General features: G+C 44.4%; 1 protein-coding gene across 1 annotated transcript; it reads right to left on the bottom strand.

The window, feature by feature from the left end:
- Positions 1-3898: 3898 nt before the first annotated feature.
- On the bottom strand, positions 3899-12361 carry CRHBP (corticotropin releasing hormone binding protein). The gene is made up of 7 exons (XM_050913419.1): positions 12281-12361; positions 11729-11822; positions 10923-11080; positions 8628-8838; positions 7145-7293; positions 5643-5760; positions 3899-4133 (listed from the first exon to the last, which is right to left on the bottom strand). Exons 1-7 carry the CDS (start codon positions 12359-12361, stop codon positions 3976-3978), a joined length of 969 nt encoding a protein of 322 aa, XP_050769376.1. The 3' UTR covers positions 3899-3975.
- Between the last annotated feature and the right edge of the window lie 423 nt (positions 12362-12784).

Genomic DNA, 12784 nt, shown 5'->3' with positions numbered 1-12784 from the left:
AATCCCAAAGAGCTTGAACAAGTCTGTATCTATTCCTGTATCAAGACCTATTTTACACAGCTCTTGGCACATGCTCTAAGTTGGTAGGTCCCATAACAATGTTCCCCCTCCCATTGCCAGAAAACTCTTGACAAACGTTGCTTCAGCTGACTGATTCTTTCAAATGCCCAGGGGTACTTCTACAGGGACAAGTGCTCTAGCTTTTCTCCTACTACCTCCAGAGTATTTCCATCTTCTCTTCTGGGTAATTTCAACAACAAAGACTTACCACTCTCCAATAAATCTCTGCAATTGTTATTAATTTATTTCATTTATACCTGGTAAAGATGGAAATAACATTTAAGCTGAAGATTTATTGCATGATCTTTAAGTAGAAGACTTTTAATCGTTAAATCTTAATTAAGGTGGGAAATTCAGCCTCTCTCTGGGCAACTCACTACATTAGTTTTTCTGAACAGCCACCCTGGATTTCATGTTAGTACAGAAATGCAGGAGTTGACTTGTGTCCTGTATCCCTGTGTTTTCCAAGGCTGAGATTCCAGTAAGAATTGCTGATTTTTCCCTTTCCCTGCAAACAATTTTTAACTGTAGGCTCCTTTGTAGTTTTTGTGGTGCTGAAGAGTTTTTCAGTTGTTCCTTGAGTGTTGGCTGACTCATCAGTTCAAGTTCAGTGGTTTTCTTTCTAAATCTAGTATGGTGCTCCTATGCTGTGTAGTGCTGTTGTGGTATCATGTCACCTTTTACATCACTTCTCTAGGGGAAAGTCAATGGTGATGCCAAATAAAAAATATGAAGAAAAGTGGTTCATTCTCAGACATCAGAGTCTGCACTAAGCCTGTCACTCACATCTTCTCCTGACAATTTTGTGGGTTTTAACATTAATTGCGAGTTTTAGTGATTTTGCCTACAATGACAGGTGTCAGAGTGTCTAAATCCTGGACGTACAAGTTCTTCTCAAAGCCAACATTTCCATACAGTGCCTCTTCAAAGACTTCTGTTCCGTTTTTATTGTTAGGAGCTTGATTTTTTTTAATTCTTAGGAGGCTTTCCAGCTCTTGTAAGCCTCCAGGCTACAACCTTGTTAGTTGATAAGTTCTTTTCTTGCTTCTTTCAACAGATATTCATGTTATTCGCATATTTCTTATCTTGCTTGCTTTTTTTTCCTTTCACAAATTTTCAATTGCCTTCCCCCCCCCCCCCCCCCCCCCCCCCCCCCCCCCCCCCCCCCCCCCCCCCTGCAGTGCTTTTATTGCCTTGGTTTCCTTTCTTTTCATTCACAAGGATACTTATTTTCTTACTTCTCCAGAACTAAACCCTGGAGGATTTGTGACATTTGACATCTATGAGCTGACTTCTTGTAGCTGAAGTTCTGCAACTCCTGAAATGACACGTGCCTCCATAAATACAGGTACACAGATTGAAGTGACTATTGATTTTCTGCATGAGGTAGAGCTTAAAGCACAGACCAAAGAATGCTTACCTGGCTGGGGTCTGGGTTTTTCCAAGACAGCCAACAGAGTGGAGTGATGTCATTGATGGTGCTGCCTGAATTTATGTTGATTAAAAGGAGTAGGTAAAGTAACAACCAGTTCTGGGAAAACCACAATGTGCTTGAGTATTACGCATGGAGCAATAGCAATAGATGGTGCTGTCCTATGCAGAGTGTTGTTTTTCATTCTCCTTCGTCTATAACAGTAAGTTTTCTTAGTAACGGAGTCCACTTCTGTATACTCTAGAAGAAGAAATCTCAAATCTCTGAACATTAAGTGTGTTTTCTATAAGGCCTTGGTGTTTTGGAGATATTTAAGTCATGTTAGGATTGAAAAACAAGTACCACATAAAGCTGAAATGTGGGAAGTCCCACTATGAAACTGCACCGGGCAAGAGATTGTGAGTTTATCTTCGTTGGTGATCTAGTCCTGAGCTGTTGGACCTGAAATCTGTTGTTGATGTTTCAACTCCTTCCGTGTTTCTTAGTGACCAAGGAGCAGCATTTTGAAGACCTCTACCTGTCCTGGTTTCGGCTGGGATAGAGTTAATTTTCTTCTTAGTAGCTGGTACAGTGCTGTGTTTTGGATTTAGTGTGAGAATACTGTTGATAACACACTAATGTTTTAGTTGTTGCTAAGTAGCATTTATCTTAAGTCAAGGATTTTTCAGTTTCCTATGCTCTGCCAGCAAGCAGGTGTGCAAGAAGCTGGGAAGGAGCATAGCCAGGAGAGCTGACCCGAACTAGCCAAAGGGGTATTCCATATGATAGAACATCATGCCCGGTATATAAACAGGGGGGAGCTGGCCGGGCGGGGCGGATCGCTGCTCTGGCATTGGTCAGCAGGTGGTGAACAATTGCATTGTGCATCACTTTTCTTTTCTTGGGTGTTATTTCTCTTTTTTTTTGTTATATTCCTTTTCATTACCATTGTCATTGTTTTTTATTATTATTATTATTATTATTATTATTATTATTATTTAGTAGTGTATTTTATTTTACTTTAGTTATTAAACTGTTCTTATTGCAAAAAAACCCAAAACCAAACAAAAACCCAAACACCCAAGGATGCCTCAGAGCAGCCAGCAATGGTTCTGTCTGATTTTTTTTTTGGAACAAAGCAAAACATTCCCACAATCCCCACCTTTTCCATAAACACAGCCCTGCAGGGTGGACGCACTTGCCTGAGTCTGACCAGGCTGCCAAACACATCCGTCTGTTCATGAGTCAGTCACCAAAACTGGGCTCCCAAAACCCTACAGAGAGAGAGTCTGAGGCATCCTGTAGTTTTCACCCGCTTCAGTTGGAGGGGATTAATTTCAGAGTTGCTGAATACTCAAAACACTTGATTTTTGGTGACTATGAGATTAAGAGCCAGAAATCAGCGCTGAACATCTCAGGCATACAGCTGGATTAATCAGTGTTGACCGCTAATTGAACATCAGAGGAGGAACAGTTTGCTCTCATTATTGCCAGGTAACACACCCAGAAAACATACGAATCAGTCCAGGTGCCTCCCTCTGAACTAGGACACAACTCTGGTCCTCTGCTGCGCTGTGCTTCCTAGAGCTCTCCAGGCTTACATTCCTCTTCTGGGTCACCAAAGGTCTGGCAAAAATTAATCTATATTTGTATATCCCTGCCTCCATGGGTCAGCAGGACATCTGACCAAAAATCTTAAACAGGGAAGGTGCCAGTAAATGGACAACTGGAACGTACTCCATGTGAAGGTGTATGCAACATTGGCAAACCAAATTTTCACCCATAATGTTACTTTAATAGTCCACAGTTTTACGGCAACATATGTTCAAAATTATCATTTCCAGAAAACTGCACAAGACTTAGGAAGTTTAACCAGAATGTCAAAAGAGCTCTTCAGAAAAATACAACATAATAACGTTTTGCCAACTCTTTGAATGTATTTATTTATGTTTGGATTTGTGTAAGGAAGTTTCCATGCTATAAATTTTTATTAAAAACATGTCATTAGAAATAAATAGTACATTTATAGTCATAAACAAACCAGTAGTTTTTACACACGCTAATGTTGGGTTTCCTCTTACAAAACTGGAAGTGTATTCCACCATCTAATTTTTTTGTTTACACCTGATATAAAGGGATAAAGTTTATGCTGTTTATACTTATTGTGGGTTTCATATATCCTCAGACTAGATACACAGAGGGTTTGTGTCTGTTTTCCTAATAATATTTATATGGGAAACATAGCCTTCTGTTCTTGCTATTGATTTTGGATGCGGTAAATGAGCTTAAATACTGCAGAAAAAATATAATGATAATAACAAAGATTAATATATTGGTTGCTTTTTTCTGCTTGCTCATGGGAATGACTGATTTGTATGAAAAAAGAAATATGCTTGTACCATAGAAAGGCTTGATAATGCCAGCTGGTTAAAAGAAAAATACATTTTTTTAATTCACCAGAACCTTATTTTCATTAGCTATGTGAAAATGTGTGGCCTGGTTTCTCAGATGCTAGGAAAGCAGAATTCCTCAATGCTGTTCTCCTTTCTGTTTTCTGTTTCCTGCAGATCAAGTTGATGATACTCAAATGTTACACGGTTGATGTGTTTGCCACTGGAGACCATTCGCAGCACAGTATTGTCACAGCCAATCTTCATTTGGGCTAGTTAGGGAAAAGAGATATAGATACACTTATATGAAAGTGACGGAAAAGAGATATATAGTGTTGGGAATTACAAAGCATTGATACATACAATTTTGGAAACAAAGCAAATTTGTGTGTAGTAATGACCAGCCAGTGGTGGTATTGCTGACTAAATACCTTCTTTTGTATTTGTTAGTTTTACTTTACAATGGCTTGGGTATTTAGTCAAGTATTGTAACTTTTACTCATGCAAATGCCACTCACTTCCCATCCACCTGCAGTCTCACATACGCATAGATAGACATGATGCAGAGGTCTGTACATGTTTGCACTTGGGAAGGTATGCTACTGTTAGATACCACGAGTGATGGGTAAAGGTAATGGCACCCTATCGTGGAGATATCAAAAATTAACAATATTGAAATGTTTCCTCTTAGAGAGATGAGTGGTTTTGTGCGTAAGGATGTTCTTCATAGTAACAAAGGCATATGAGAGTCCCACCAAGACAAACTAAAATGGCAGTGCCCAACACATGGACTCACTCTGGGGGAAATCAAGCATATCACTAACCACTGCTTTAGATGAGCCATTTGAGCAGGGTTTTGGCAAAGCCTGTTTCATTTGGGGAACTTGGAACACCTTCCTCACTGGAAGAGAAATCTGGTGGGTCATTGGGAGAGCAGGGGCTGCCGAGATGGCATTTTCCTTCTTTCACACTGCCAGGAAAGCACATTTTAATCTCATCGCAGTGCTGAGTATTCATTCGGCACCAGCGCTTGCCAGTTAAAGCTTTGAATAGTGCCTGGACCGTTAAGTTGTGGTGCGATGAAAGGCAAGGGAGACCGCAGGGGGGAAGTGCCAGGCACATTTCTGCTCTCCAGCCCTGCAGAAACACCACTTCTCTGGTGCACCCGTTCATAATCCCGAAGTACCACACATGTGCCACAGGGGCTAGTCTGTCACATCACTGCAACACTTCATACTTTGCTGTATTTAATATGAGGGAAACTAGGAATTCTTATTTTTATGGCAAGAAAGAGGTCACTGACCTGGCATGACAGTGACACAGGTTCAGAGCTCCTCCAGGATTCAAAGCAGAGAGTGGGAGCTCTGAGGCTTTTGGGGTATGTGTTACTCCTGCAGCAGAAAAGGAGGCTTTGGAAACACTGAGTACGTGCGAAAAAACTCCTTTTAACTGAAAATGTAACCACTCTGCCTTCATTTGTTATGAATTTCCAGGCTCATTTATCTGTTGACACTCTAATGACATGTGTCATAGGACAAGCATTTTAAAAATATGTATAACCCAACCTTGTTATAATGATTACTGCAGGGGCAAGTGAAGGTGGTCGTGGGTGTGCTGAACCACACAGCCCAGCTGCATGCTCGAATAGCTTTAGCTCTCATGTTCTGCTACACGTGAAGTTCGCCAGTCTAGCAGGAAATCTGGGTTTGGGGGAGCTCTGCACGATTCCTTCTGGTTAATTATTTTATCACGTGGAGGTAAGTGGAAGAAGGCGTTCTTACCAGACCCGTGAAAGGAGTGACAGAGATCAGCTAGTGGAAACATCTTGGACGGGTCTAAGCCGGTTCCTCCTAGCAGCTCTACAAAATCTCCCACTCCTGCACAGCCTGCTGATGGTTTCTAAAAAGGCATAGAATAAAAGTTATTTATCATTTATCTGCAAAAGGTAGCAGTTCTCTAGACATGAGTGCAGCCAACAGTAGGTTTTAGAAGTCCTCTGTGCTCAAACCTGTGTGAAATCAGACTGTTCTCACCCTGAGCAATACTACTTCAATTTGACGTTAGTCAGTTAATTTCCTTAAGGGACTCCAAAGAAAGGCCTAAGTAGGCTCTGAAAATTATTGACAAGTAGTTAAGGTGTTGATTCAACTGCTTTTAGTGCAGATAAGCAATCTGATTCTGGACACTTAGACATGTAATCTAATTAATACAGGCATGGGCTGCATGTGTGCCCACACTCAGCTGGCAGGCAGGAACTTAAGTTCCACTATACCATACTTATTCCTAAGCAAGAAGTGTTACTAAAATGCACTATTCTGGCAAAGTTTAATTAAAGTAGGAATTAACCAAAAGAGTAGTTTTGTATGTCGGCAATGGCTTAGTGTATATTAGACCCACAAGTGTTCTTTTCCTGAAAACTAATGCTGTCTGCCAAAATCAAAACATCTTACATGAACACCTTGTGCACCTTTGGGCTGTCACCCATATGCTGCTATTTCAGTGCCTGATTTCTTTATCATCCTCCTGCTGTTGTCCCTTTTCTGCCCACTGCTAAATAAGTCAACTCACTTGCCCATTTCTCAAAGCCTGGTTTGCTCAGACACTGGCAGTCCCCCGTGAACGACCTAGGCTGCCAGTTTCACTGGCAGCAGGAAACAAAACTTTCTTGTTCCTGTCCTTCTGGATATTTTGGAATTTGCACCTTCTTACACCTCCCAGGCACAGGGTGCCACCAATAGCTCTTGTCCTCTCCTGTCTGGTTGTCACCAAGCACCAAATGCTGTGGCCAAACCCCAGCCCCGTGCTGTGCATCAGAGCAGATGGAGCAGGGGATACTCAGCATGCTGAGCAGGAGATCAGTTGTGAGCACATTTGTATTTTCTCCATGCTACTACCTCACTATCTAACCCACGTCTCCTTTCTCTGTTCAGAGTGGTTTGCTGCTTTCATTAGTTTAAATACAGACAGATACCTCTCCAGGAGAGCACTCCTTTCTTTCTAATGAAATTCTTACCCTTTGTTATGGCAAGCAATATTTACATGCATTAATGGTACTTTGCATAATTTGATTGCCTCTGCAAGATTACAGAGACAATAGCAACAGAGACAGACACAGCTCTCGTCTCTGGGGGGAAACTAGAGCCCTCAGGATGCGTGCATGTGGTCTGGAGCGCACATGCACTAGCAGCCAATGCCAGAGGCTATCCCCGCTTCACCCCCTTCCCTCTCCTGTGCCCAGGAAAAGTGCATATGGTAGTAATTTCTTAGGAAACAAAGAACTCACCTTTAAAAAGAGGCCATTTAAATGTCCCAGGGTAAGATCAGATATTTTTATCACCACTGGGTAGATTATGGAGAAGCTGCAGTTTCTGTGCTGATGAGGAATGACCATGGTAAACCTTCCCGAGGGAGTCTGAGAGATGACATTGCAAGCTGGGGCATGGGAGAAGGTACAAGAGTTACTTGTGCAGTCATCACTGCATGTAGCAAAATGATGTACTTTCAGTACTAACAAAAACCAGATGATTTAACTACTGAGAGTTAAAACCAAATGCTGAAAAATATGCATATGGAATTTTCTGGGGTTCTTGCACAGCATTTGTTCCCTAAAAATTCCCTGCCCATTAGTTACCACGTAGCATGACGTCTGGCAGAACTGGAGGGTGAAGCGGTCAATAGGAGAGCTCACACCCCAAATCCATACATCAGGGGCTTATGTTGTCAAGGGCTTGTACTGTTTGCCAGTTTGAAGGAGGCTAAATATGGATGCAGGGCTTTTGTTTAGCTTTGACTGGTTTTGCCAGCCTGATTATTGCCAGCAAACCTCTAAGTCCTATTCTGCTTCTCTTAGCTGGAGTTCCTTACCCTGCGAAACATCCCATTGAAACTAGAGCGGGTACATGCTGATTTTATCTTTAAGTTCAAACTTAACAGCTCAGGTAAGGGAGTAGCTTATCATCTGCGTGTGTAACCCAAGGGATCCTCTACGCAGACCTGGATGCCTGCAGCTGCTTCAGCAGGCCGGTGAAGGACAAAAGCCACCTCCAGCAGCTGCACACAATAAACACATCAACGGGCAAGAAGCCACACCAGTGTGGAGACCCAGCTTGCAGGCTTGTGTCTGAACAACTCGGAGTAAGGACAGGGCAGACATGCCATCATCTTCATCCTTTGCATGGTGAGGCAGATAAATCAGGCTAGCCTGAACAATAATTGTTAAATGTCCTGTCCCCTCTTTGAAAAACGATGTAAGTGACCATTATTTGTGTCTTGCCAGCTCACAGGCTTAGGGAAATAACTTGCAAATAGATCCTTGGGATCATATATCACTCATAACTATCACATAACTATTAAATACACTGTTTTTGCTGTTGAACTTTTTCAAATATTTTTTCCTTATTGTTCACCCAGATCTAGAAATTACTGAGATTAAACTCTCTAAATTAATACTATTTGTTCTAGCTAAATGTGTTGGAACATGACAATATTACATTGGAGGAGATCTTCTTTGAAAGAAAGAGCCTTCTGGTCCTGAATATTGAAGCCATGCCTAAGTTAACTCTTACACCTCACGTACTTTTTTTCTCTTGAGCACACTGAACCTGAGTTAAATCCTCAGGCGTGCAGGTGTGCCTGGCTCCGCTGGCATTACTGGAGCCGTGTCAGCGTAGATAACGCCAGTGAGAGAATTCAATGCAAACCAACATGTTCATTTTGCTTCCCGCCCCAAATGCAAGCACATTTGACAGTATAAAACGCAGACTTACGAAAGAGGTTGGTGTTTTTCTTGACTGTGACGGTAAATCCATTGCCTGGCTGGTGAATCCTGAAGAAGATCATTGCCACATTCTGCGATGACCTGATGCTCCTCTGAATATTGCCGCTTTCACAAAAGTCTGCGTATCTTTGGGAAGTGGGGAGGGGATGGTCCAAGGAACTGGGAAATTTCTCTCCTTTGAGTATCCAGCCATCAAATACCTACAGGTGTTCAATAATTGAAAACAAGGCTTTTGCTTATCGCTCTGTTAGCAGAGAACAGAAACATGAAGTATTACAGACACTGTTTTATTTTGACACCAGATGGCCTGTTCAAAGCCACCAATTAAAAAAAAAATTCTTTGTATTTATCAATTTCCTAGCATTTAACTAATTATTCAAGCTTCAATCCATATTTAGGAAAGGATATATATAAATTTTAATGTTGTCTTTATTTCCTTCTGGTGAGAATTTTGGTGACCTTTTTTTGAGGGAAGCAGCTATTTTTGCTCCAGCATCGTAACATTGGCATCAATTTTTTTATTTCTTACTATTGCAATTTCATTGTTACTAAGAAGAGTTTTTGACCAGCTTAATTTGGAAGCCACATGAAACATAAGTCACCCTCTCAAACTCTGGGCATTAAGTCCATTATCTGGCCTGTAGTTTTCCACCATCCATGTTTTGCGGCTTGTCATTAATGGGCCCAGAGGCCTTCCAGAGGTATTGGAATATAATGAAGCTTTGGGGAGGAATTATTGGCAGAGGTATTGCTCTCTCCTGCATCTGTTCTTTCAGCTTGTCCTAACCAGTAGGAAGCAGAACAAATGCTGCCTGTTTGGCTGGACCTTAAGCAGCAACCTCTACACATCTTTTGTTCACAGCAAAGATAGCAACAATTTGCCCTCACCATCTTCAAGGAAATGTGTCAGAACTAGAAATCTGTATTAACTCTAGCATAGCTGTGCAGTTGCCTGCCTTGCCGTTTCAATTCCCTCCTAGCTGCTCTCACCCGGTAATTCATTCTGTGCTCCAGTCAATGCTTTGAAAATCCAAGGACTGGATCCTGCCATCGCTTCAGTGAGTAATCCTAATGTGAGCATGTGTGGGACTTCCTCATGGAAAAGCTGCAGGATCAGTCTCTGAATTTGCCAGAACTGTAAATTTTCTGAAGTAAGGAGACACGGGTGCTAAAATTACACCAGGGAAAAGCTGCCTGTATAAATACAATAGTATAATGCAGAAACTGGGGACCCCATGATCAAAGGAAGGAAGCCTTTATAAAGCCTCAAAGATCTCTTGGCATTTTTCTAGCCTCCATAAGTGGCTGTAAGTCTAGGTACAAAATCCTTGGACCCACAAGAGGCTGAAATCAGCCTCCTTGTGGCAACGTGGGGAGAGATCCCAGCCAGGGGTATGGGATGGAGGGACAGGATTCCCCAGGGTAAAGCGAGCAGGGGGACAGCATCTCTCCAAGAGAGGGAGACAAAGAAAGGGCTGAAGGGCAGCTTTCCTCTTCCTCCTCCCTGGAGCTCAGCTTACCACCGGGCAGGATGGGGTCTGTGCTGTGCTCAGCCACCACGATGCAAAGGGCAGAGCGCAAGGTGCGGGGAGCAGCCAGGGGCCGTTGAGCCTCCCCTTCTCTCCTGAACTGAGTTCAGATCTTGGTCAACGCTTCTGCCTGCTAGCAAAATGCGCTGGTAAAGTTTTTTGATACTGGAATATAAACGGCTCTGAGTCGTGAACCTCTTTCTGTTCAGAGCCAATGTCCTGAAAAGCTCTAGCGGGGCCATTTGAAAGGAAGCCTGCAACGATCCACTCGATAAGCTGATGCTAAGTGACCTGCAAGTGGAGGTCCTGGGGCAGTAACAACCGTTCAGCAAGCTGTATCATTATCTGCAGGACTCATGTGATTCATGCTTCAGTGAGAAAACCCTCCCAATGGGGCTGAGGGGCTCGGCTTGTACTGACCAAACTTTTCAGTCGGTCCCCCAGGTATGGACAATCAGTAGAGGTGCTCCTGGAAAAGTTCAGAAGAGCCAGTGCTGCAATTTGGAGAGGGATCTTCAGCCTGCATCCAACTTTGCTTTAGGGGGGTGGTGATGGGGGGGATGTACCCAAAGTGCCTCAGGGAGGAGGAACAGCCATCCCAGAAAAGGCTGCTTTGTGAAAGCCTGTTCTGCACACACAAACACACACATGCTCGTGCACACACACGTTCGCCTGCCTGTTCTACATGTAGCAAATGTCTCACGTCAGATGTGAGCAGGGAAGGGGAAGCACAGCAGGACTTGCCAGCTTCTTACCTTCAGGAAATCGCCCCCTTGGCAGTCGATATTTACAAAGTTGTAGTCTACCGTGATGAGCTCCTCAGGCTCTCCGATGAAGAAGGTTGCACAATGCAGCTGCGGTTGGTCTGCAGTGAAGGTGAACTGCCCCTCTATACTCAGCATGTCGATGCACCCTGGAGAAACAGAGACATGGGGCAGCTACCTCAGCCTGCTGGGGAGGGAGACACTGCACCAGCTCCCACGGTGCAGGGAAAGGGGGGAGCGAGGGGAGACCCCCACACTGAGACCCGGCTGGTGGTGAGGAAAGGGAGACCCAGCAGAAGCAATTAGGAGCCTGCTGAGCATTGGAGGATGAATAGTAACTCGCAGGTGTGTGCACAAGCGTGCGATGGGGGGTGCAGGGGGAGATGACATGCCGAAGCATCTCTGAGCAGAAAACTCCATGTGTGTGTATGTGCACAAGTGCACAAACACTCCATTCCTTCAGCTTTCTCTCTAATTACAGCTTTTCCACCTGCCCCATCCCCTGAAGATGTGACCCTTCCCAGGGACATGGGTGGATGATCCCGATCCTCCTCCCATTATTGGGGACCCTCAACTCTGAGCCCCAACCTCTTTTTGGAGCCCCGTTTCGATCCCTCTGCCTCAACCACAGTTTTTCTGAGATTTTAACACTTTGTCCCTCTTTCCCCTGCCTCCTTGCAAAAAGCACCTGCAGCGCTGTCACTCCCAAATAGCTCCTTTCCCCTTCCTCAGCCCGAGCTCCCCCCAGGACTCTTCCACCCACCGATGGTCCCCAGCAGAGCACCAAAGAAACTCACGGAGTGACCGTCGGTAGATCTGCCCTGCAGACAGCTCTCGCTTCAGATCTTCGCTGAGGAGTAGGAAGGGCTCATCTTCACCGGCATCCCTCACCTGGTGAATGAAAGAGGGCACGAAGAGGCTGAGGCAAAGTGAAATGCAGCCCTCTCCCTGCACCTCTCAAGAACAGGCACCAGCAGATTAAATCCCTCCTCCAGAAACAGTGCAGCCGTGGAAGAGCTCAGTCAGAAAGCTGCCAACCTGCAGTAGAGGGGAACGAACCTGGCACCTAAGAGGTGAGCCCAGCAGCTCAGTGCACAGTGAGTCTCTTAAATCCTCAGCAAAAATGCAAGTTTGAGAAAAGGAAGGATAAACAAATGGGGGGTGGGGGGTGGGGTGGACACGATGACACACTGTTGCATTAATGTTACCCAGGTGTAGGTTTAATGCAGGAGGAGTGGGAATAGGAGGGGAGAGAGAAAAAGCCTGATGCTCGAAAGCTGGGAGTACAAGTTAGAAGACAGCAGCTAAAAGCACAGCAAGGTGCTTTAGTCATCAGCCCCATTGCTCACCTCTAGGTACCTGGTTTCCCCCTTGGAGGCTGCCAGGAAGATGAGAACGAAGTGGCATTGAAACTGGAAAGCAGACGGCATGCTGACACCTCCTCTGGCAGCCCTCCCTCTCTCCCTGTGGCGAAGTTTCTCCCGGTCTGCGCCGGTAGGCAGGAGCCGCTGGGGTATCTTGGAGAGACTCTTTTTATAGAGCTGTTGGGAGGGGAGGCACTTGGTCCCCGTACTGATAGGGTAACCCATGGTAACTGAATTCCTCTCGCAGTGACACAGTACGTGGGCATGACAAGGGTCCAAATCACAGCCACAAATTTTCAGGCTGGTCAAACTCCCCTCGCTGGCAAATGTCTTTGCTACTTATCTGTCCGGTGGAGCTGAAAAGCTCTGAGGAGGAGACCCCCTTGCAGCTGGGGCACTTGTGCGGTGTGTTTATTTCCATTTACTCCAAAGCAAGGAACGAGGATCATCCCTCCCTCCTCCTCTTCTCGGTCTCAGGGCATTTCGGAC

This window comes from Gymnogyps californianus, chromosome Z, assembly GCF_018139145.2.
Source record: "Gymnogyps californianus isolate 813 chromosome Z, ASM1813914v2, whole genome shotgun sequence".
Classification (NCBI taxonomy): domain Eukaryota; kingdom Metazoa; phylum Chordata; class Aves; order Accipitriformes; family Cathartidae; genus Gymnogyps; species Gymnogyps californianus.
This window is presented reverse-complemented; position numbering and strand designations above follow the sequence as displayed.

What these genes read in the sequence shown, in the direction of transcription:
- CRHBP (XM_050913419.1), bottom strand. Translation starts at nt 12,361, where the DNA reads ATGCCGTCTGCTTTCCAGTTTCAATGCCACTTCGTTCTCATCTTCCTG. An exon ending in GATCTACCGACGGTCACTCC is followed by an intron (nt 11,081 to 11,728) that starts GTGAGTTTCTTT and finishes CTGTTTCTCCAG; the next exon opens with GGTGCATCGACATGCTGAGT. An exon ending in TCACTCCTTTCACGGGTCTG is followed by an intron (nt 4,134 to 5,642) that starts GTAAGAACGCCT and finishes TTCCCTAACTAG; the next exon opens with CCCAAATGAAGATTGGCTGT.